General features: G+C 42.6%; 1 protein-coding gene across 1 annotated transcript; it reads right to left on the bottom strand.

The window, feature by feature from the left end:
- HMGN3 (high mobility group nucleosomal binding domain 3) lies at positions 1-21,593 on the bottom strand (the record flags this gene model as incomplete). The annotated part of the gene is made up of 5 exons (XM_015418908.1): positions 1-1,611; positions 1,928-2,259; positions 7,884-7,931; positions 9,456-9,485; positions 21,543-21,593. Coding segments are annotated over 4 exons (270 nt in total), but the record flags the coding sequence as incomplete, so codon positions are not given.
- Between the last annotated feature and the right edge of the window lie 2,646 nt (positions 21,594-24,239).

The raw sequence follows: 24,239 nt of genomic DNA, 5'->3' as shown, positions 1-24,239 counted from the left end.
TAATTACTTCATTTATTGACTGAAACATGCATATATCCCCGAACATTAGGGCCACCAGTTTAGCAATAAAAATAAATGTTACCAAAGGACAAGAAATATGATCCTTTATCTTCATTCCCTCCCCCAACAGAAATATGTAAGTCCCAAGCAAAAATGAGAAAAACATGGGAAATCACTAGGTGCTTATAATGGGCTGAAGCAGTGTTAACATAGGTATTAAAGTTATCCATCTAATTGAACACCACCAGCACAACCACAGACTTTAAAAATATAGTTCATCTACATTATCTATACCAGGTACCGCACAGTGCTGTTTCAATTGTAGCTTTGATACATTAATCACCAATCATTCAATAAAGCAGAAGAGAAATCACCAATTTAGATTAAGGATTGAGGCAGGCAGAGGACTGATTCTGTAGTCTTAAATGTTTACACGCAAATCATCTCTGGTAAAACAAAAAAAAGAAGGGGTGGTTAAAATATGGAGGAATGAAATCATAGCTGTTCCTCTTTATCTGTCAATCAAGATATATATCAATTTGCATTGTGCTTTTACAGTTCTATGAAGTCAATATAAGTTGATACTGTGGAAAAGAATGCAGAAAAAGTCACTTGGTGTATTGTGGGCCTTTTGTTCTTCTATTCCAGGCCTTTCACAGAGAGTCAATGCAGCCCATCAGTCATGTGTAGTCTACCAGGGGCTCCAGAAACTTCTTTTGCTTGACTGCCTCAGCCTGATGGGTTCTGAGGCTTTAGGACTTCCGCAGTACCTGACAATCCACAGTATATGTTGGTTGGTTATGTTTGGCTTGATGCATCACAAGTGCACACATAGGAAACTAATGTGAACATTTGAATTTATCATAAATGCTGCATAATGAGCACAAACCACTTTGGCATCTGCCTACATACTACTTAGTTGGAATATTTGTATTTATGTCCTCTGGTACACTGATCTTTAAAAAATAGATGTTCTTAAGTCTGACCTTCCACGACCTTTAATATTGATCCTGAAATCACTGAAACCAACTTTTAAGTAAGTGTGCTTAGTACCTTCCTAACAAGAGCAAAGTATAAGGCATTTCTCAGATTTAGAGAAAATATTGGGAAATGATATTTGCTGGCAAGGAGACTTTTTGTTTTAAACCAATGGCAAAGAACTCAACATGGTTATCAAGTGGCCATATCTATCCATGTTTCATTAATATCACATAAACCTTAAGTAGAAAAGCACCACAGATTATTGCTCTAGAAAAACAGCAAGAAAAATCCAAACACCCACGGTAAAAACGTCACCATATGCACAAGACATACGTTTCTGAAAAGCAAGTATATAGAATGGCTGTCCAATCTTATAAACACTTTTTTCCAATGGTTAAGTTGACACTTTTAAAAAACTTGGCAACATTGGGAATTTCTAAAAGCACGCATATGGGAAGGGAAATGTTCATATACAGTTTGTCAACTTATCATAAGTCCTAAAAAATTAGCATTTACAAAATACTTAATAAAAATATCTTTTAAAAGTTGTCCAAGAGGTGCATAAAATCATCCTCAAATGTTCCTGTCCGTTCACATGCACTTGTCTTCTATAGGTTCAGTTCTCTGTGCCTGAGAAAAGGTAAAGAAAAAAAGTATTATGGCAGCCTAACACTGTATGCCTATCTGTTCCTTTAGAAAGCTCAGAATGAAGAGAAAATATCCCATCACAAGCAGTCTTTCTTTTTTGCTGCAATGTTTGCATGTCCCCAATTTCAGGCTACTCAGATGCTATATTTTTACAGCTATAAATACTCTCAAATATTTTATTTCCTAATTTGCAAAAACCATAGAAGCCTTACCTGCCAGCTTCCATTGTTCATAATGAAAAGCACCACACTACTATCTCTTTCTATTCACTGCACACATGCAGAATGCTCTATCGTACCCTTAACTTTCACTGTTTCAATCTGCCCTTTTACTGACAGTGTGCTGGGTGGGGCACCTCTGGATGTTGAAACACTAACAGTGGAGCGAGGGATGCGAATCTGTAATAACATCACGGGGCAATAAAAAGAAATATTATGAACATGCTTTCAATGGCTGAAAAAACTGAATTACAAGAACACACTGACTGAATCAGCAGGAGCTTTGTGTGTAAAGTACCTCTTCATCATTATTTTCACCATTTTCAGATGGTGTAGTACCTTCCTTTGCAGCTTCTTGCTTTTCATCCTTCTTCCCCTTAGCACCTTTGTTAGTCTTTGTTCCAGGTTCCTTCTGATAACAGATCAAAGACAGGAACATATATGTATTATAATGCAGAGAATGCTTGCCAGTAGTGATGCCTCTCCAAATACTCATGTTATAAGCAACAGACTAGTAGAAATGAACATACTCAATTCAATCAGGATAACTTGAGGCTACCAGATGCACCAAACAGAATCTCCTACAAATGCTGAAATCACCTGCCAATTTGTAAACAGTATTCTGTTTCTACCAGTAAAACTACAATATTAGAGGTTATTCGCTTATCCCACATAAACCTATGCTTTCTCCTTCACTGTTTCCATTTCATCTCTTGTGCAAAAGGAGAGGGATATGTATTCTGTTCTTGCATCAGGACACCATGATTCTCCCCTCTTTGCACAAGATCTAGAAACAAGAGGGAAGAAGGAGCCAGGCTCACTCCTGCCTTCTTTCTTGTCACTCATGTGGAAGTCAACAAATTGAGGCATGATATTTCCATCATCTGCACTGAAAATATAGTTGCAAATTATGAGGAAACACCCTGACTGAGCATCACATGGGCTGAGTAAACTGCTATGAAAGAAAGAAAAAAGGCAGCATAAGGAATCTGGTGCTTGTGGTTGACCATGCACTTTGTGAACCACTTTGTAAATCATGGTCCGGAACCAGCTGTAATATAGATGGAGGAGATGTCTGGTGGCAGAAAGTCCCATCAAGTCACAGCTGACTTATGATGACCTGTAGGATTTTCAAGGCAAGAGACTTCCAGAGGTGGTTTGCCATTGCCTGCCTCCACGTAACGACTCTGGACTTTCCCAAGAGGGAAACAAGCCATCTCTTTAAACCTTTTGACTGAAAGGTCTGGTGAGAGATAGAGATGACTAGTGCCTATTATCTCTAGGAATATAAATAAAATGTTTCAATACTCTACATTACAGAACATAAATTTCAAACTGTGACCTCTGTGATAAGTGATAAAGGTAAAGGTTTCCCTTGCCCGAAAGCCAGTCGAATCCGACTCTAGGGGGTGGTGTTCATCTCCATTTCCAAGCCAAAGAGCCAGCGCTGTTCAAAGACATTTCTGTGGTCATGTGGCCATCATGACTAAACGCCAAGATGCACAGAACGCTGTTACCTTCCACCGAAGCGGTATCTATTTACCTACTTGCAATTTCTTGCTTTCAAACTGCTAGGTTGGCAGGAGCGGGGGCCAGAGACGGGAGCTCACTCTGTCACGTGGCACTAGGGTCTCGAACTGCCGAACTACAGTCCTTCCAGTCTGCAGCTCAGCGTCTTAACCTCTGAGCCACCACGGCACACGTGATATGTGATAATAAACTGTAAAAAGGGACATCTAGCTATGTTTATAAAGAGAAAGGGAGAACAGCCAAATTATGACTCTTACACAATTAAAAATGACGTGATTAGAGATGTGAAGGTCTGTAAAATATTAAGACAAAATCAGGGGCGTTTCTGGTTTTTCCCCAAAAATGACTTTCCCCCCAATTTTTCAAGTGGAAAAATATAACATTTGGGGAATATTTTAAAAACTCCCATGCAATATTCTCTTTTGGAATGAGTGAAATGCTTTTTAAGATGTTTTACTCATTGATGAGATTTTTGAAGAACTCAGACTAATCTTTCATTGAAGCTCTGTGGGCCACACCAGGCCCTACCCTGTGACATCATCAGATGAAAGTAAAGTAATGGTTCTACAAGTGATTAAACTTCTGGCTTACCTTAGAAGGCTATTATAAGAATTAGTAAGATTGTGTCTGTGAAGGTCTCTGTATATTTAAATTTCTCTATATAAACCAGATCATCATAACTAATGTTATTAGAACAATCCACTACATGCAGTGTTTTTACTAGATTTACTAGATTTCAGATGAAAGTAAAGTAATGGTTCTACAAGTGATTAAACTTCTAGCTTACCTTAGAAGGCTATTATAAGAATTAGTAAGATTGTGTCTGTGAAGTGCTCTGTATATTTAAATTTCACTATATAAACCAGATCATCATAACTAATGTTATTAGAACAATCCACTACATGCAGTGTTTTTACTAGATTCACTGGTTAAAAGACAACTGAGTTACTGAGTAAATTTAATGTTACTTTATTCCTGAAAAGTCAGTCTTGTTTTTGGAGGTCTTTTTGCTAGGGAAATGCCCAAAGTCAAATGGTAACAATCAAGGTGTCTCTCCAAGTAGAGTGGGGAGGTGCAAGAGTTTGGGGCTGCTGGGAGGGTCTTCCGTGGGCAGTGAGAGGGCACGTGCTCTGAGGGGGATTCAGTTAATATTAAGAGTACTTTTCAACAATTAAATAATTTTTTCCAACAATAAACAAAACAACAGGGATGACTGGCTGGAGCTAGTACATGACTTTCAGGAATCTTCCACATATTACTGAGTATTTGATGGTCATGTTGTCTGCCACTCATGACCAAGCTGTCTACTCAGATAACACAGATGGTACATCCAATCAGGCCCCCATGAGCCTAGGAATGAGCTTTTAAAAATCACTCCTACCAATCTTCTGGGGCAGCAACCTCTTAAGGGGCAGTTCTACCCAAAAACAGAAATGAAAAATTCAGATTCTTTCTGTGTTTTCAAAATTTCACATTTCTTTGTGTGATACGTATACATAAGAATAGTGCATATTCATCTGAATCTTTAATCTTCACTTTTAACACCTGTTTACAAAGTTTGGGAATCCCAGTAGTTTTATTCCATACCAGTTAGTTTCTAGCTGTCACTCTCAAATTTCCTTTTGATAATGACCATGGTTTTATACATGTAGCCACACATCCCAGGAAGAAAGAGGCAAACCAGAAGCTCCTAATTATCCATTGAAATGTTTCCTTGCATGTACCTGCATCTAACTTGGACCAGCCCTATTGATTGTGTAAACCAACAAACGTATGTTGTCATACTGAGGAGCACAACGTTCCAAGAAGGGGAAGACTCCAGATGCAAGAAGAACCATCCTCCTTATTGGCTTAGAACTGGATTCAAGTTTCCCTATGCATGGCACAGTTGGGCACTGCAGATGCCCTGTTCTGCTCCACTCTAATCCTACTGTTGAGTTATTGATGGAAGTGCATAAGAGAATCTCCTATGAAAAAGTATTTGTTGCTGGGTTGGGTTGGAAGGGAGAGGAATGCAGTATGGGGCTGAGTTTCTAAAGACTGAAAAACTATACATACTATCATAATTAATTGTAAAGCACAACCCTTAAAAATTAAACTTTGTAAAAATATGTTTTTCTTTTGATGCTTTTGTTACTGTATTCTCAGAATAAGCTGTTTGCCACAGCTCTGAATAGCATCAGATGCTACATGCGCTGCCTCCAGCTCTGTGAAGCATTTATCAACCAGGCCTCAGATGTGTCTTTCATCTTCCTCACTGGCCTACTAGTGCTACTGTTCCAGACAATATCTGTAGAACATTACTATAGAACTCCCGCTTATCAGGACTAAATCTGATGGAAGATACAGCAGAAAATTCACTGCTTGGGATTCAAAAAATATTTCAATTAGTTCTGTGCACTCAAGAAGCACATGAGCTTGTGTTCCTTGATCAGCAGCCACCATGCTTTAGAGTAAACCTGTTGCGAAACTGAGAAAACTCAAAAAAGCAGTTGTACCATGGGGGGCTGCTGTTAAAAAAAACCCTCAAAAATCCCACTGAGTATGCCCAAGCACGTTCTGAATCTCAGCCACTGCTCTTTAGAGAGACTTTTATTTTTGCATCCTAATGAAATTCAAAATTTGTTATGGTTACACTGATAAAACAGAAATGGTTAATATACTGATCATATGAAATAACCACAATTTGTTTTCTATATGCACTTGTTCACGCACATATAAACTGGAGTTGTAACCAAAATATAATCCACAGAAAACTTTGTAGAGCACAAGTTGTCTTCTCTCTCTTATTCCTATAATTAGCTACAGCAGCTAGGATTCTATGGTGTATGTGCAAAAGGAGGTTCACACTGAAAATTCACGACTTTTCCCAGCATTCCTGAGCCCTCAAAGTGCCCATGCAGGAAAGAGAAGAACCAGACAAAACAGTCCATTCTTTCCTCTTCATTCAGTGATGCTTAAGCTGATGCAAGAAATTCTGCTGGCACAGGAGCAGCCTTAGTCTAGTTTCCGTCCTTCATTCCCACATGGATTTTGTTCACACCAGTCCTGCAGTCTCAACGTTAGTGTTTTGGGGGCCTCTCGAGGCTAGTGAGAAAAGACCATATCCTTACACACCCTTACACAGACTCCACAAGATCCAAACCTAAGAGATGGATTCAAAACAGCATTTACATGGGAATAAGGACTTCTACCCACAGAGCACAAGTTCCACCTCCTGCAGCAGCCCAAAATGGCCCCTGAAATTCTGTTCCTGGAGGAGTGGAGACTCTGGAGATTCTGTTCCTGGAGGAGTGGAGACAGGATTTCAGGGAGTGTTTTGGGCTACCATGGGAGAGGGGGCCTGCAAAAATTACATTCCATATACAACAGTCTTTGCAATCTGTGGAAATGCTGTGCTGGATTCAACTCAATGTGTTTTCATTTCTGGGTGTGGAGGTTGTCCCTGGTTTGCTTCTGTTAATAAAATAATTAGGTTGTAATAATGTCAAAATGCAACTCTGTACTCCAGTTACTGTTTCAAAATTTCCACAGTAACTTAATGGCATTTACTGACATTCAGTTGTTTTGTCAAAGGCTTTCACGGCCGGAGCTCATTAGTTGTTATATATTTTCCGGGCTGTATGGCCGTGGTCTTGGCATTGCAGTACCTGACGTTTTGCCAGCAGCTGTGACTGGCATCCTCAGAGATATAACACAGAAAGATGGAGTACTCTCTGTGAGAAGAAAAATGGTAGGCAGGTAATTTATATCTACTCAGGAAGGTGGGATAGGGCTGAGTCATTATCTTGTAGGAGTTTCCCAGGCTGTGACATGCTAATGGAGGAGCTTTCCTGAGGAGGTTCTTTTGCATACGGATTGGCTAGTGAAATTCTAATCTTATCTGTAGTGCTGTTGTAAGATGTAGAGCATTTTGTGTTTTTCAGGACTGGAAAACATGCCCTATTTATTTTTAAACTCTCTTCTTTCCTGTTGAAACTGTGTTTATGTTTATGAATTTTAATGGCTTCCCTGTGTAATCTGACATGGTAACTGGATGTGTTGTTCAGCATTTCAGTGTCTTGGAATAAGATACTGTGTCCTGTTTGAGTTGATTTTTCAGGTTGGCCAAGTCTGCAGTGTCTTTCAAGAATAAAAGAACTCAGCCCTACCCCACCTTCCTGAGTAGATATAAATTACCTGCTTACCATTTTTCTTCTCCATCTTTCTGTGTTATACCTCTGAGGATGCCAGTCACGACTGCTGGCAAAACGTCAGGTACTACAATGCCAGGACCACGGCCATACAGCCTGGAAAATCTACAACAACTACTTCAGTTGTATCTTTTTCTTCTGTTAACCAGAATTTCATTTATTTACTTTAGAAAGTAACCACTTCTGTTCCATATGAACATTTAAAAATAAGTACTAAGAATATTTATTAAGTTCATATAAAATAGAGACAGCAGGCTAACAGGGCTTATGTGAACTGTAAAAAAACCTTAAATTAGAAAGAAACATTTTTTACCTTAGTGGTTTTCCTTGGCTTCGGCTCAGGTTTTGGCGGAGCTGGTTTCTAGGAAATAGTTTCAGACAGTTCCACAGTTAGCAGTTACGAGCCATCTTTCTCCTTTTCAGATTTCTTAACATGCTACCTCTTAATTTAAATCCCCTCTTAATCTATGCCAGAATGGTTGAAAAGTCACTTATTTGTCTGTTGTTCATGGTATCTCTTGTACTACAAGAAACCCTTCCTAATCATCTCCTGAAACTGGCATTGATTTGATACATATATACATTCACAGAAACCATCCAGCGAGTATATTCCCTGAAAAGGAAATGAGGAAACCACCAACCAAAGTAAGTGTCATGATCTGTGCAGGACTGGGAGCAGGGCCTAGTGCGGCCTGGTCCCAGAAGAGACCTGCATGGCAGTGAGCAGACAGCCTACACTCCCTATAAGGCTTAGCAACGGGCTATAGCCAATCAGAGAGGGAGATTCTGTGAGGAGACTGTTGAACTGTGTGAGGAGGGGGTCTTAGCCGTTAACTGAGGAAACACAGGGTGTTCTTTCGTCTCTCTGCGGCCTGCTCTCACTGTGGGGACAGGCTTGTCTGGGAGAGAGGAAGATCTCCACTGGGCTCAGCGTGAGTGCTAGGCAGGTTGGGGGCCTGGAAGTAGAACAGGTAGCTATGTTAGTTTATGTTTATTTTTCCTTTTCAACCCTGTTATACCCTTTTTAAGCACCTTGCCTTGTTTTCCCTGCCCCAGTGGTGTTTTTAATAAACCCTTTCTGTTTAATTATTTTCTCTGCCTGGGTCAATCACGCCTGTGTGTTCTCGGCTGTAAAAGGGGCATTTTGTGTGTGCTTGAGAGGGTACCCTGGGCCTTCTCAACAGGGACCATAAGTCCAGGGTGGTGGCGGCGGAAGGCAGAGACCCCCTGGGGTCAGGACAGTAGGTATTACCAAAAATCTTTTGGAAAACTATCAACCCAAATAGTACACTGACTTAGTATGTGCCAGGTATTGTCTTTTCAAGGTGATACCCTACAGCTAGAGGGTCGGTAGGGACACAACTTAAAGCTGGTCATCCAATTTGAACTGGGAGAAAAAGCACACAGAAACCTGAGAGTTTAACTGGGATGCTACCTTGGAGTTGACAAAGAGTTCTTCTCTGGGACTGTAAGGTGGGATCAGTGGTTTTATTCTCTGTTACAGGAGCATTACTGGCTTCCACTACGATGTGCTTGTATATATATGTTTTTAAAAAACTATGCTCGTTCCAGCATTCTTTTTGTCATCAAAGAGAAACTCACAGTTGCAATCCTAAGAAGAGTTACACCCTTGTAAGCCTTAATGGATTTAGAAGGCCATAACTCTGCGTAGGAGGGCAATGGATATTCTTTAATGTCATCCCTAGACGTTTTAACAGGGAACTGTTATACATTCCATAGGTCTATAGTATTTTTAAAGGATAAAAAATGAACCAAGGTAATATTGCCTTATCCGTCATCATATGGGATAACTAGTACTGATTTGTATTGTTTGCATGAAATAGACTTTGCCTTCATGTTTACACAAACTCTTATAAATACTTACAGCTGACAATCTTGCAGATCGCCTTGTTGGCTAAAAAAGGGAAAGAAAATATCTTTGTAGATTTGCAGCAGATCACATCCAAACAAGGTAAAAAACAGTCACTCATTTCCCAACAAAATAAAATGTACCTGTAAGACAACAGAAGTATTGTGTTATGAAACACAAAGGTCTTTGCATCTCTAAGGACAGAATGCACTTGTCCAAGGAGAAAGTTCATACATTCATTACATTTTGGATTCCTGTAATACTTCTCAGTTCTGTCAAGCACAGTAGACATGATTTCACACACACTAAATTCTAGGTTAATAGAAGTTAATACCAAACAACACAAAATCCCAAACCAATGTTTTGGAAGCCCGCTAACATTCACTGCATGTTATCTGTAGTTTGCAAACACAAAAAGAAATCATACTCTGTGAAAATCCAAATACTGCACATTATGTTAAGTACACCTGGACTATTCTTGTATTGTTCAATTAAACTGCTAATGCATAAACATTTACAGTTTGTTGAGGCAGAATTTGGATTTCCTTGAAACAGAATATAAAGAATCTTGGTCACTGTCCAACACTCACACCAGAAAACATCAACGTTCATAATTAATGTTTAATTTATCGTACCATTAGAAACAGAAATATGATGGGAACACAGGCCATGAGACTGAAAAGTGATCCCTGCTGCCGAATCGGGGACTGTAGTAAAACTAGGAGTTCTTTCGTAACAGCAATCTACAACCTCGATGATGGGGAAATGAGGCAGAATGACATAGTGTGTGTGCGTACTTTAGCCTTTTTATATCCACTAGAATTCTGCTTGAATTCTCCCTAGAATAGGGCTGCCAACCTCCAGGTAGTGGCTGGCAATCTCCTGGAATGATCTCCAGGCAACAGAGATCAGTTCACCTGGAGAAAATGGCCACTTTGGAAGGTGGACTCTATGGCATTATACCCTACTGAAGTGCCTCCCTTCCCCCAACCCTGCCCTCAGGCTCCACCCCCAAAATCTCCAGGTATTTCCCGACCCAGAGCTGGGAACTTTACCCTAGAAGCCCGAATTCTCCCTAGAAGCTATGATGACCAAACTGAGGCTATTGTATTTTGGTCACATTATGAGAAGACGAGTCACTGGAGACAATAAATGTAGGAAAAATCAAAGGCAGCAGAAAAAAAGAAAAACCCAACATAAAGCAAGCCATGGCCCTCAGTCTGCAAGAGCTGAAAAAGTCTGTTAATAATAAGATGTTTGGGGGGGGGGCATTAATTCATTGAGTTGCCATAAGTCAGAAGCGACTTGACGGCACATAACAAACATAAAGGTTTTTCTGTCCATTACTGTACAAATTAGATGTAACTTGGGTAGATGTAGGCTGTTTGCGGGACTTACTGCAATGCTGAGCTACTGGCCTGATCCGACAAAAGTGAAACACAGAACTAGAATCCTGATCTTGGATATGCCTTAACAGAAAAAACCAAAAGCCCCTCAGGGAAAAGAACAAAGTTTGAGTCCAGTGGCACCTTTGAGACCAACAAAGTTTAATGCACACAAAAGTTTCTACCCCAAATTAAACTTCATTGGTCTTAAAGCCGCCACTGAACTCAATGTTTGTTCTATTGCTTCAGACCAACACGGCTGTCCACCTGAATCTACCCTCAGGGAAAAATAATTCATCCAGCCTGAGGGAAAATGTGTGAAGTTCTTGTACCCTCAACTCTGCCGATCATCTGTTTAAACCCAATACAGTATTCAGTCCTTATTTCCCCTCCTGCCCACCTAACTGGTGATAAGAACTGACAGCAGTGATTACGTTCAAGCTAATAAAGGGAAGCACAACAAGCACAGCAGCCTTTTCTATTGCTTTCACATAGCACTAAGTATGTAGGTACAACTACAGTACATATTGTTGGAGAGTGTCTGTGGTATTCAGCCATTCCTAAATTAGTAAAAGAAGAAGAAGAAGGAATTGTATCTTGGATGTAATATAGGGCTGATATAGTAGGAATGTTTATTTTCACCAGCAATTCAAATCCAACAGGAATCTCCTGTAATTAGTGAGCAAGAACAACAGTTTTATCTATATTCCAGTGGGAAGCAATTCTTCACGATTTTAGACTGATGTCTTTCCCAGACCTGCTACCCAAGATCTTTGGTAACTGGACTTGCCAAGGACTGCGCTTTGGGCTCTATATTGGACAACTGGTTTTCTAAGCACTATGTATGTATGTATGTATGTATGTATGTATGTATGTAGGAGATATCTAAGCCACTTCTCTAGAGTTCTGCTCAAGACAGCTTGTAATAAAAATAATAAATTATCAATATAAAACCCAGCAACATAAAAACAGAATAAAACTTGCCATCGCACAAAGGCAGACAATAAAACAGCTTGAAAGATAACGCCCCTAATTAAAAGCCTGGGTTAAAAGATATGTTTTGGGCTGATACCTAAAAGGTGTGTTTTGATGTGATGCCTAAAAGACCGTTACCAGATGAGCTTCAAGACGGAGGGCATTCCAAACACAGGATGCTGCCACAGAAAATGCTCTGTTTCTAGTTGCTGCACAGAACAGACCTTGCAAGGCAAATCCTAACTAGTGGTGTGGATAGTAAGGCAAAATGCCATCCTTCAGGTACCCTGGCCCCAAGCCTTTTAAGACTTAAAGATAAAGCATTTTAAATTGTGCCTGGAAAAAGACCGGTAGCCAGTGCAGATATTTCAGCACAGGGGTAAGACAATCCCTGTAACCAACCAGACAGTAATCTGGCTACCACATTTTGGATCAATTGAAGTTTTTAGAATGTTTTTGAAGTCAGCCCTATATACTTGTGCAAGTTAAAAGTAATTTTTATGTGTCACATTAACACTGACACTTTGCTTCAAATCTATTTTTTTAGATTTCTTGGTGATTCTGCAACCCAAATCCTATAGCAATAGATTTCTATAATATTATAACACCACAGGAATAAAGCTATTGCCATAAAAAATATCCAGAAATCAGCTGGATGAAAGCCATGGCACCTGCTGCTGCTCAAACAAGCAGGTGGAACAAAAAAGGGGGAGACGGGACAACATCACATGATGCCACAATATCACAAAGCCTGTGGACCATGCTGCCTACAGCCAGACCCACTGTCACACATGCATGGTCATCAAGCAGGCACTCAGCAAGCTTCCATTGCCTGCACCACACTGGGGGTTGCAGGGCTATGCAATGCCTGTCCATCACCAAGTTCTTTGCAGTATGTGCCATGCTCCACAACACAGCCATCCAACAGCAATTGCCACTGTCCCAGCTGGGGGAGAGGGGAATGCCTTCTGGCCCAGACAAATGGGGGACAGACCACTGAAGCCAGCAATGGTGGCCCAGGAAGTCCACGGTGCCACCATGCAGGAATGAGTACAGGAACACTTACAGCCCTGTGCCACCAACCCATGGTGCTGCATCTGGGGATGGGGAGGGAGATAGGGGTGTGCACTTGCCTAGGGCACCAATATGATGAAGTGTCCCCACATGGTCTATATGGATGCCTGTTCCACATAACTCCTGTCACTGACACTCATGTCCCACAGCAGCGATGGATCAGGCAGGTGAAGCAATTCTCTCAGTTGCTGCACAGCATGCTGCTCAGACACACACACCCCGGAACAGCTGGAGTTAGACAATGTGGAGGGGACCGAGATCAGTCAAGATACTGAATGGTCTGCAAGGGGCTACAGATCACTAGAGCCAGTGGAACCCAGTGGGCTCATGCTATGGACAGGTTCCATCATCCTCATAAGCTCATCCACCAATGGATCTAAGGCATAAATGGAGGGTATTGCAGTCCCTCAGCTGAAGCTGATCCCCCCACCCCATCCTGACCAGGTCCACCCCATAGGGTTGAGTGTCCTCTACACAAGCTCCAAATGGGGAGCAGACCTGAGGTGCTCTGCACTCTACAGTCAAGCCACTGCCTGGGCCCAGCCCACACCCATGAGTTGGATGGCTGCATCCAGACATGGGCACCTGGTTCCATTTCCAGATCCATACCAACCATACCTCCATTCCCTCCCATATTTGTTCATGGTCATTCTGATAGTCAAGTACTGAATGGAAACCTAACTAGAGCAGGTGATGACCATCCTGCAGCACCAGGAAAGAGAGATGAATAGCATGCAGCAACTCCAGTGTACATGATATGCCACCTATACAGCTTACTGGTGGTTGCTATAAGCCTGGAAGCCATTCAGGGGCACTTGCAGCAGTCCTGCCAGGTGAAAGGCACCAGGGAGGTGGGGTAGCTGGCACAAACACAAGGGTGGGAGGCACCTGGGCTGCCTGGCCCATCCCGACCCAGGATTCCCCCCCTTCCATGTGTAATATGCTTGTTGGATGTTCACTGTTGCCAGCTGTGTTGCTACATGTTAATAATACATTTTATAGCCATTACATGCTTGTGTACTACTTTGACTTCATGACAGCATGACAAGGTCCTAGGCCTTGTCTGCCTCCAGGGCTCAACACCCTGGGGGGCTCAGGTGATGAGTGGTCCCTGGAGGGGGAGAAGTAATTTCCTGGGTGGGTACATGAGTGTATATATTGTTGGTTGCCTGGGTGGTCCATCCCCAGCCTCTGTTGGGACCAACATCTGCTTTCAGTGGGTCTTTCAGTGGCACCCCTAGGGTGGCACCATGGTTGGTGGCAACACCCTGCTGGCAAGGCACTATGCCACTATCTGCCCCAGGTATCGTCTGCTATGGCTGCCCAGGTGTGGCCATGGCCCCTAGCTGAGAGAGGGGCCTGAAGTGTGAGAGAAGAACTTGTCAAAGTGGCTGTGGGACAGTGAACTAAAACATATTTAGGTCCCTACATGCTGTTGTTCTTGTTAGCCATTCAGTCATGTCTGACTCTTGGGGATTCTATGGGCCAGCTCTCTCCACATTTTTCAATCTTGTACTGTTTCTTTGAGTTGTTCCACGCTCAGGCTGGTGTTGACTTTAATGCTGTCTAACACCCATGTTCTTTGGCGGCCTGGTTTCCTTTTACCACTAACCAATCCAAACATAATTGCTTTTTCTAGTGAGTTCTTCCGCATGACATGGCCAAAATAAGTCAGTCGCAGTTTTATGATTTTTCCTTCCAATGACTCATATGGTTTTATGCACTCCAATACTTGCTTGTTTGTGCAGGAGCCTTCTCCAGCACTACAGCTCAAATGAGTCAATTTTCCTCCTGTCTTGCTTCTCCATGGTCCAACTTTTCGCAGCCATAGGTTGTTATGGGGAACACAATAGCATAAACTAATCAGCATTTGGTTGCTAGACTGATGTCCTTGGTCTTCCATATTCAATTCATGGTCATCATTGCTGTGCAATCCAGCATGATTTGATGTTTTATTTCTGGACTGCATTCACCGTTTTGGTTGATCTGTGATCCTAAGAAGGTGAATTCTTCCACACATTTGATCTCTTCATTGTCAACTGTTATTTTGTTGGTGGTTTTCTTGGTGGTTATGAACTTGGTCTTTTTGATGTTTAGGAAGAGGCCAAAATTCTCACTTTCCTCTTTGATTTTCTTGATCAGGTATTCCAGGCCTTCTTTAGTTTCCAAGAGGAGGGTTGTGTCATCAGCATATCAAAGATTGTTGATATTCCTTCCTCCAATCTTTACCCTGATTTTTTACTCTACCCGCTCTAACTTCTTCATGATTGTTTCGGCATACAGGTTGAATAGGAAAGGTGAAAGGATAAAACCTTGTTGTACGCTTTTCTCTATCTTGAACCAATTAGTATCTCCATATGGTGTTCGCACAGTGGCTTCCTGGTTTGTATTTAATGACTGTATCAACTTGACCAGATGTGCTGGCACCCCCAGGTCTTGTAGGGCTCTCCACAGTTTGTCATGATTGACATTGTCAAAGGCTTTCTTATAATCGATGAAGCATAAGTCCCTACATATGTGTACCTAAATCAACTCATATCTTGCAGGATGAATTAGTGATTTCAATAGAGAAGCTAGTACCATATGCAAATATTTTTGTATGCATACGACTAAACACATGGCTGTGGCAGTTAAAGGCATAGCTCACATGCACACAAACTCCATTGGAGTGTATTCTTTAACAATATTATACCCATGTCAGACTGAAGCAATTTTTCAGTTTCTAATTATCACTCCCTTCGGAAGCTAAAAGTAGCTGTTGGTATTCGTCAGGTCCTGGGGGCTCTGGGTCCAAGCACAGTGAGGCAGGATTCTCCAGGGCATGACTTTTAGCAAGCTGGCTTGGCTCTGGCCTCAGATAGCGCAGGGGAGGGGGGGTTATGAGCACCCTCTTTCCTGCTCATGCTAGCCCAGTTGGTTTCCCAGCATCTCTAAGTCTTGCCCGTGCTCTTCCTCCTCAGCCTGCCCCATGCCTGCTGCTTAAGTTCTCACCCTCAGGGTGGGATGCCACCGAGCTCTCCAATCCCTCCCAGGTAGGATTCATGTAATAGATATCTCTTGTGCCCAGTGGGGCCAGAGAGAATGTGCCTTACCCATGGGGGGGCTGCCGGCCCAGCCTCCATCTTTTCTTCCCTGCTGGCACGCTAGCCACTGCTTCTGTTTACAATTTCCTCCCCGCCGCCATCTGCTTCCTCTGTGCTCTGCCACAGATCAAGGGAGGAGGGTCACACGTGCACCACGCAAGGGATGCCCTGGCGGCATCGGCAACCACCCCCTGCTCCCTGGAGTTTTGCTGCTTTTTCCTCCTCCCGCAACCATCTGGTCTCTTTCTTCACTGGTAAATGTGTGGGTGAGGACACTGCCCCCGGATAGTATTATTATCAAAAATATCTTTTAAAAAATCTTTAAAAGGAAACCTTAGCTTCAAACTATCTTCATGTGCCGCATAATTTTTTACCTTTCTAGTTCCCAGCAATTAAAATGATTAAGTACAAATATGCCCTCAGGAGAACATTGTCTACTTTGGAAGAGAGGCAACTCTTAGTTAATTATCCTAGGTATTTGGTTTTATAAATAAAAACTGGTCTTTCAAACTTGGAGCTCCTTAAAAATAGAGAAAATCATAAGTAAATTCTAATGAAAATATTGCATGTACTAAGTCTAAGATCTAATTTAATACTGCAGGTGCCTCTATTAAATGCTCTTAATATGAGTAGGGGGAGAGATTTTCTTTAAAAGCTCAGGACCTTATACACACCCTGCCTTTACTACCCTAACATTAATACCCTAATATAAGCAGTGGTTCCCCCTCTCCTAAAGAAACCATCTTTGGACCCAGCCAAATTGGCAAACTATTGGCCGGTCTCCAACTTGCCCTATTTGGGCAAGATTATCGAGAGGGTGGTGGCAATTCAGTTGCAGAGTCTTCTGGATGATGCTTCCATATTAGATCCATGCCAGTCTGGCTTCCGCCAAAGTCATTAGTATTAATAGGCACATTGATGAACAAAAGCTATTGAGGCAGACTCAGCATGGGTTCTGTAAAGGAAAATCTTGTCTCACTAACCTGTTAGTGTTCTTTGAGGGAGTGAACAAACATGTGGACAAGGGGGACCCAATACATGTTGTTTACCTTGACTTCCAGAAAGCTTTTGATAAAGTTCCTCATCAAAGGATCCTAAGTAAGCTCAATAGTCATGGGATAAAAGGACAAGTCCTCTTGTGGATCAAAAACTGGCTAATTAATAGGAAACAGAGAGTGAGTATAAATGGGCAATTTTCTCAGTAGAGAGTGGTAAGCAGTGGGGTACCACAGGGATCAGTACTCGGTCCAATGCTTTTTAACTTGTTCATCATTGATTTGGAGTTGGGAGTAAGCAGTGAAGTGGCTAAATTTGCAGATGACATGAAGTTGTTCAGGGTGGTGAAAAGCAGGGAGGATTGTGAGGCACTCCAAAGGGATCTGTGGGCATCAACATGGCAAATGAGGTTCAGTGTGGCCAAGTGCAAAGTGATGCACATTGGAGCAAAAATCCTAACTATAAATACATGTTGATGGGGTCTAAACTGGTAGAGACTAACCAAGAGTGAGATCTTGGAGTTGTAGTAGATAAGTCACTGAAAATGTCGAGACAGTGTGTGACTGCAATAAAAAAAGGCCAACGCCATGCTGGGGATTATTAGGGATTAGATAAACATATGGAGCAGAGGTCCATCAGTGGCTATTAGCCACAAGGTATAGATGGAAGGAACTCTGGGGCAAGTGATGCTCTGTATTCTTGATGACTGGGGGGGGGGGGAACAGTGGGAGAGCTTCTAGTGTCCTGGCCCCACTGCTGGACCTCCTGATGGCACCTGGTATTTTTGGCCACTGTGTGACAGAGTGTTGGACTGGATGGGGCATTGGCCTGATCCAACATTGGCTTCTCTTATGGTCTTACATTATGGGCCGGAGATGGCACTGGTAGCCCTCACGGATGACCTCCAAAGGCATCTGGATTGGGGCAGGTCAGCAGTACTGTTGTTGTTAGACCTGTCCACGGCGTTGGAAATGTCGACCATCAGTTACTGATCCACTGCCTCACTGATGCTGGGATAAAGGGGACTGCTTTAAAATGGCTTTCCTCTTTACTACAAGGTCAGGGACAGAGGGTGATGCTAGGGGAGCAGCTGTCCCAAAGGCACCCACTGGTCTGCGGGGTGCCACAAGGGCCTGTTCTCTCCCTGATATTATTTAACATCTACATGCGCCCCCTTGCCCAGATTGCCTGGAGGCATGGGCTGGGACGTCATCAGTACAAAGAATACACCCAGCTCTATCTGCTGTTGGGCAGCCAGTCTGACTCCAGACTGGAAGATATGGACCTGGCATTACAAGCTGTAGCTGGGTGGCTTAGGCTGAGCCAACTGAAATTCAATCCGACAAAGATGGAGGTCCTGTGTGTTGCGGTAGTCCGGGGTTAGGGATCCCATTCCCAACCTTCGATGGGGTGCCACCGGTACCAACATTGGACCAACATTGGAGGTTAGTAGTTTGGATGCGGTAGTCCGGGGTTAGGGATCCCATTCTCAACCTTCGATGCAGTGCCACCGGTACCAACATTGGAGGTTAGGAGTTTGGAAGTGCTCTTGGATGCTTCCTTAACGATGGAGGCCCAGGTAGCAGCCACTGCCCAGTTGGCCTTTTACCAACTTTGACTGATTAGGCAGCTGGTTTCCTTCCTCGAACACAGTGACCTGGCAATAGTGATCCATGCATTGGTCACCTAAAAATTGGACTACTGAAATGCTCTCCACATGGGGCTGCCCCTGCCTTCTAGAATCTAGAAGTCTACATGGGGCTGCCCCTGTCCCAAATCTAGAAGCTACCTAAGTGACTACCTTTCCCCATATGTTCCCCAGAGAGTACTACAGTCAGGGTCACAAAATCTTCTTGTCCCCCTGGCCCAAAAGATGCCAGGCTGGCCACAACCAGGGTGAGAGCTTTCTCACTGGTGACCCCACTTTGGTGGAATGAGCTCCCAGAGTACATCAGGGTTCTGTGGGATTTTTTGCAATTCCGCAGGGCCTGCAAGACGAAGCTCTTCCACCAAGCATTTGTCTGAGATGCCACATTTAATCAGATCAACATCGACTGATGAACCAGTGCCCTGGAACACATCTTTGGCGGGCTGACTCTGTTTAGGTACTTAACATCTATGCCCACATTATATATAGGGCCCAATGCCAGCTTACATCTAACGCTGATCGGCTTTTCTATGGTGACAATTAAGGACAGTTAATTCACCATCAAAACTTGTAACACTTTATGAACCATTTTAGATTTTATCTTGTTTTACTCTTTTTAAACTTGTATGATATTTGTGAATCTGTGGTGACACCCTGAGCCTGCTTTGGCGGGGAGGGCGGGGTATAAAATAAATCAATAAATATTGTTTCTGCCACAAAAAAGTCCGCAATAACAAAATACAATGTACACTGAGGACCACTGCCGTTTCTATCATTATTAAGTAATTACTAAATATTAACAAACTATGGCAATTTGCTCAAAATTATCCTGAATGGCCACCGTGCTTAAACATTGAAAAAATCCAATAGCAAGGTAAAAGTTAAATTTGATGATGCAGCTGTTTTCCACCTTGATTTGTACAAATACATCAGCTGTGTCCCACAAGAGCAAAACTACTTTAAAAAGCTAAACAATAAACCAAAAAAAATGTGAAATCTGACAGCTTGCTAGAGATTTAACAAAAGGGTTGGAACAGACAACCTTTGATGGTGACAGACAGAAGAAAATACTTCAAGGCATCCCTGGGGGAAAGCACTGGCTGCCCTAGAGGATCCCACCCAGTGGTGCCACTTCTAAGGAACAGAACCCGACATTTATGCTGCCTCAGTAGCAGTCCCTCGAAATGAACTGACACTGTGCCAGAAAGAAATGAGTTCACTTGTACAGCCAACATGCCCTAAAGAGATAAGAACAGTCCAGCTCTCAGAGTGTATTTGCATATAACTTTGGATTTGCAAGAGGGCATCAGATGCCCTTATGTTGACTACCATTATGTCTAGCTAAAGCTGCAAGAATGTAAAAGTCAGTATCATAAAAATCATCATCATCATGGCTTCATCCAGACTGCTAGGAGTCTGGATAAAGCTCTACTTCTTCTCCCTTATCTCCTATTATGAACATATGAGGAAGTGTGGAAGCAGCAAAACAGGTTTGTCACAAGGAACGGGAAACCTACCAGTACAACCCAGTACACCAAATGTCCCTGCCTTCACAGGGGGTGGGGGAGAAACAAGACAGCAGTTTGATCGAGAGGGGTGGTGGTGGTTGTTGCTGTTGTTTAGTGTTCAACACGCCAAACGTTGCACTTGTTAGAGAAATTTGTAAGGTGGGCCAGTATTACAGTGCAACAGCTAAGAAACTTGAGCTATGAACCAGGAAATCCCCTGTTCAAATCTTGCCTCTTCCATAAATATACTAGGTAGCCTTAAAGTAAACCACTACCACTTAGTGTTCTCCTCTGCCCCTTCAGTATGGGGCTAATTTCAGTCTTTATGTAAGATTTGCTGAGATAGAATATGTGAGGCTTTTTGAACATTTTAAATCACTATACCAATGCAAAACATTATTGTTCTCATGTGGCCAGTGGATGTGGCTGAGACAGTAATGGTTTAAACTTCATCAAGTACCAACTGGCATTGCTGGCTCAGGTAACATTTCAACTGGGGAAACCTTCCAGTTCACACTCTCTTATACAATTATACACCAAATTCAAGAATCACAGTGCTCCTTTTCTTACAACCCAGTTTCTACCTTTTACTGTTGCAAAGGTAAACTGAGATTGTGCGGACAGAAATAGTGACCTCTCAGAAGCCACTGGGTCCCCACGCAAGAGAAGAAGTGTCAGTGTTTTTCACAGTGCCCTTTCCCTCTCTGAAACCAAACAGAAGCAGGATAATGGTATAAAATAAGGTATGCAATTCGCTGAATGTATATAATGCAATGCATAGAATTTATGTACTATAGACGTTTGGTTTGAAGGCACATGGCGAAGCTGAAGGCCTTGCGGAAGCTATACAGGTCTGTGAACATTCTGAGGACAGTCTAAGTGACTATGAGTTCCATGATGGCCAGACAAAAATATAACAAATAACTAATAATCAGCATGAATGGAAATATAATTGTCATATGTATCCACGAGTTTCACCTACCTGCTTCTGTCTTCACTGTAGAAAGGGGGGGGGGAACATAGGCCTGATCTGAAGGTACATGATGGTGATCCTGGTAAAGCTGAGCAAGACTGGATCTGATCGGTGCCTGGATGGGAGACCTCCTGCCAAACCCCACGTATGCCACCTTGAACTCCAAGATGCAAGATGTGTGATGTAAATGCCATATATTAACGAATAAATGACTGGGTTGCTGAACTGTTTTATTCAGAATACAGGTTACTGTATTGAGAAATCTGGATTTTATCTTTGACAGACTAATCGCCCCCCCCCCTCCCCCGGGCACCAATTTGCTACTGCTCTGCATGACACAACAGTTGAGCTGGGCTTTGGCTGCAGTCTGGCTAATCCAGTTTATGCAGTTGTATATTATTACTTTTATGAAGTGATCAATAGAAGAAAGAATTAGTGGGGAGGAAGGAGTCACACTTGCCTCTTGTTTTGTTAGCTTGGCAGCATCCTTGCCTTCAGCACCCTCTGGAGACTAGAAAGGAAATGATACAAGCAAATTAGTCACATTATATTCTACTTACTTAGGGCAGGTATTGGACAAAAATTAGAAAACAAAAACTACACCTCACATATTATGGCATTCCTCTATAATTCCTTGTGCGCTAATGCTTCCAAAGGCGTTTTTCTGGTATCATTTTTATGATGCATATTGACTTTTCAAGCAGCAAATGAACCTTTGTGGGTCACTTCTGGTGAAAAAATCCAAATGTAACCTCGATTATGTGGCAAAACTTTATAATAATACATTGCTCTCTGATGACCAGCATTAAACTGCAGCTTACATGACTAATTTGACCCTGCCAGTTTAAAAATATCTCATCAAACGGGGTTTTAAATTTTCATTAATTTAAAAAAACACAAAAAAACTTTTATTTTAACAACAAATGTAAATGATCAAGTGCCTCTTTAGAGTCTTTACTGATAGCCCAGTAGTTCAGTGATGTTGGTTAGGCTGGGGTGGAGCAGCAGAAGGAAACTTAATACTTAAATATCTCTCAACACCAGATGAGAACACAGACAAGAAGGGAACCAATTAAATTTGTAGTTCCATTTACACATGGTAGGCAACATTGCTTTAAACAAAATGGCAGATCTACAGGACTATACTCAAACACATCTGAAAGCCATAGCAGACTTTCAGACTATAACTAAGTGCTGATTCCTTGTGTGTATTAAACTTCTAGGGTGGCAAGAATCAAGCTTGCTACAAAGACTCTAGCTTGGCTCCTCATAGCACAAACACACACAAAAAAGACACTGCTTGCATCAGTGACAGTCACCAGCTCATTAACAAGGTGTGTCTTCTGGCTCTTATGGGGTCAGACCAAGGTTTAAAGGGCAGCCTCAAGACTGAACCTAAGAAGGACATAGAAGACCGCTGGGAAAATGCTTCTCTTCCTACACATGTGGACTTCACTAATAATTAAGAGACTCATCAGGTAGAAGAGATACAGAGGCCATAAGGAGTCAAGGAAATTATTTTTCAAATGCCTCCTGCCTTGGATTTAGCTGAGCAGCCGCCAAGTGACCACTCCATTCTCAGCCCAGGTAATTCAGTTGGTGACTTCTTAGATTTATCAAGGAATAGACTTGCACCTAGTTTATAGCTGTCTTCTACAGAAATACTTAAGCATACTAGCAAACTAAATCCCCTAATAGATTCAGGTGGGTAGCCATGTTGGTCTGAAGCAGCAGAACAAAGTCCAAGTCCAGTGGCTTTAATGTGCATTCATACTTCTTCAGATACATGGAAACAGACTTGCTTAAGCCTTACAGAGAGAGGCTGGGGGTGGGGGTTAGTTGCCAGGAAGGGCTAGTTAGAGTCAAGATTAGGGCTGCCAAACCGTGGCGGGGGATCTGAGTGTCGTCAACCGCCGTCGCCAGGATGTGGCGCTACTTGTCGCTCTGGCAACGGGGCTGTTTGGAGTCCCGTTGCCAGAGCGACGCATAGCGTCACATCCTGGCGACAGCGGTGCAACGAGTATTGCTGTCCCCCCACGGCAGGGATCCTGTGACGACGCTCAGATCCCCCGCCGCGGCTTGGCAGCCCTAGTCAAGATGCATAAGTAAACTGAGAGATAAATATAGCTAAGGTTGGATTAAAGCAGTTGGTAAGACCTGTGAATAGCAGCAAATTAGCATACAAAAAGTTAACAAACAGATGTGAGAACTAAGTCTGAGTCCAGTGGCACCTTTCAAACCAACAAAGTTTAATTCTGGGTTTAAGTGAGAACTGAGTGACTTAGCGTGTGTAGTGAGACAAGAACCCAATACCTCTGTTAAGCCCTCAGGGTATGCTCCCGCATACACCCAGACAACTCAGTCACTGGACCTAACAACATCACCTACACCATCAGAGGCTCATTCACTTGCTCATCTTCTAACATTGTATATGCCATTAAATGCCAACAATGCCCTTCAGTTCTCTATACAAGGCAAACAGGTCAAACCCTACGCCAAAGGATAAATGGACACAAATCTGACATCAAGAATCACAAAATTGAGAAACCTGTAGGAGAACATTTCAGCCTCTGAGGCCACACAATGGGGGACCTCAAAGTAGCAGTTTATTGCAAAGGAATTTCAGAAACAGAATGGAGTCATCTCGCTTGAGGGAAGGAGTGGAGAGCACATGGTGAGCTGCTAGAAGGTAAGGGGCTAGAAGGTAAGGGACATCGACCAACATGATGCTCTGGTCCACTGGAGCTCAAGAATAATTTTGAGGTGCTTGAGAGGGTGATGGAGACGAGAGTGGAAGGAGAGCCACAAAGACCTGGAAAAGGGAGTGAAGCGGGCATCGAGTGTAAAGAAACGGAAAGTGGTGGTTGTCAGGGACTCTCTGCTCAGGGGTATGGAATGGAATGTGTCCAGGCCAGATCCCCTACTCTAAGAGATGTGTTGCTTACCTGGGCCAGAATTCAGGATATTACAGACCAACTGCCAAAACTCATAAGACCTACTGACCCGTTTGTGCTGGTTCATGTGGGAATGAATGACACGGCCGCGAATACCATCACAAAATTAAAGAGGACTATGAAGCTCTTGGAAGGCAATTGAAGGCATTGGGGGCACAGGTGGGCTTGAACCCACAAAAGCTCATGTTTGAGAAAAGCCCACC

The sequence above is a fragment of the Gekko japonicus genome, unplaced genomic scaffold, assembly GCF_001447785.1.
Source record: "Gekko japonicus isolate JY-2015 unplaced genomic scaffold, Gekko_japonicus_V1.1 scaffold2182, whole genome shotgun sequence".
Classification (NCBI taxonomy): Eukaryota; Metazoa; Chordata; class Lepidosauria; order Squamata; family Gekkonidae; genus Gekko; species Gekko japonicus.
The sequence above is the reverse complement of the archived record's forward strand: the minus strand, read 5'-3'. Positions and strand labels throughout refer to the sequence as shown.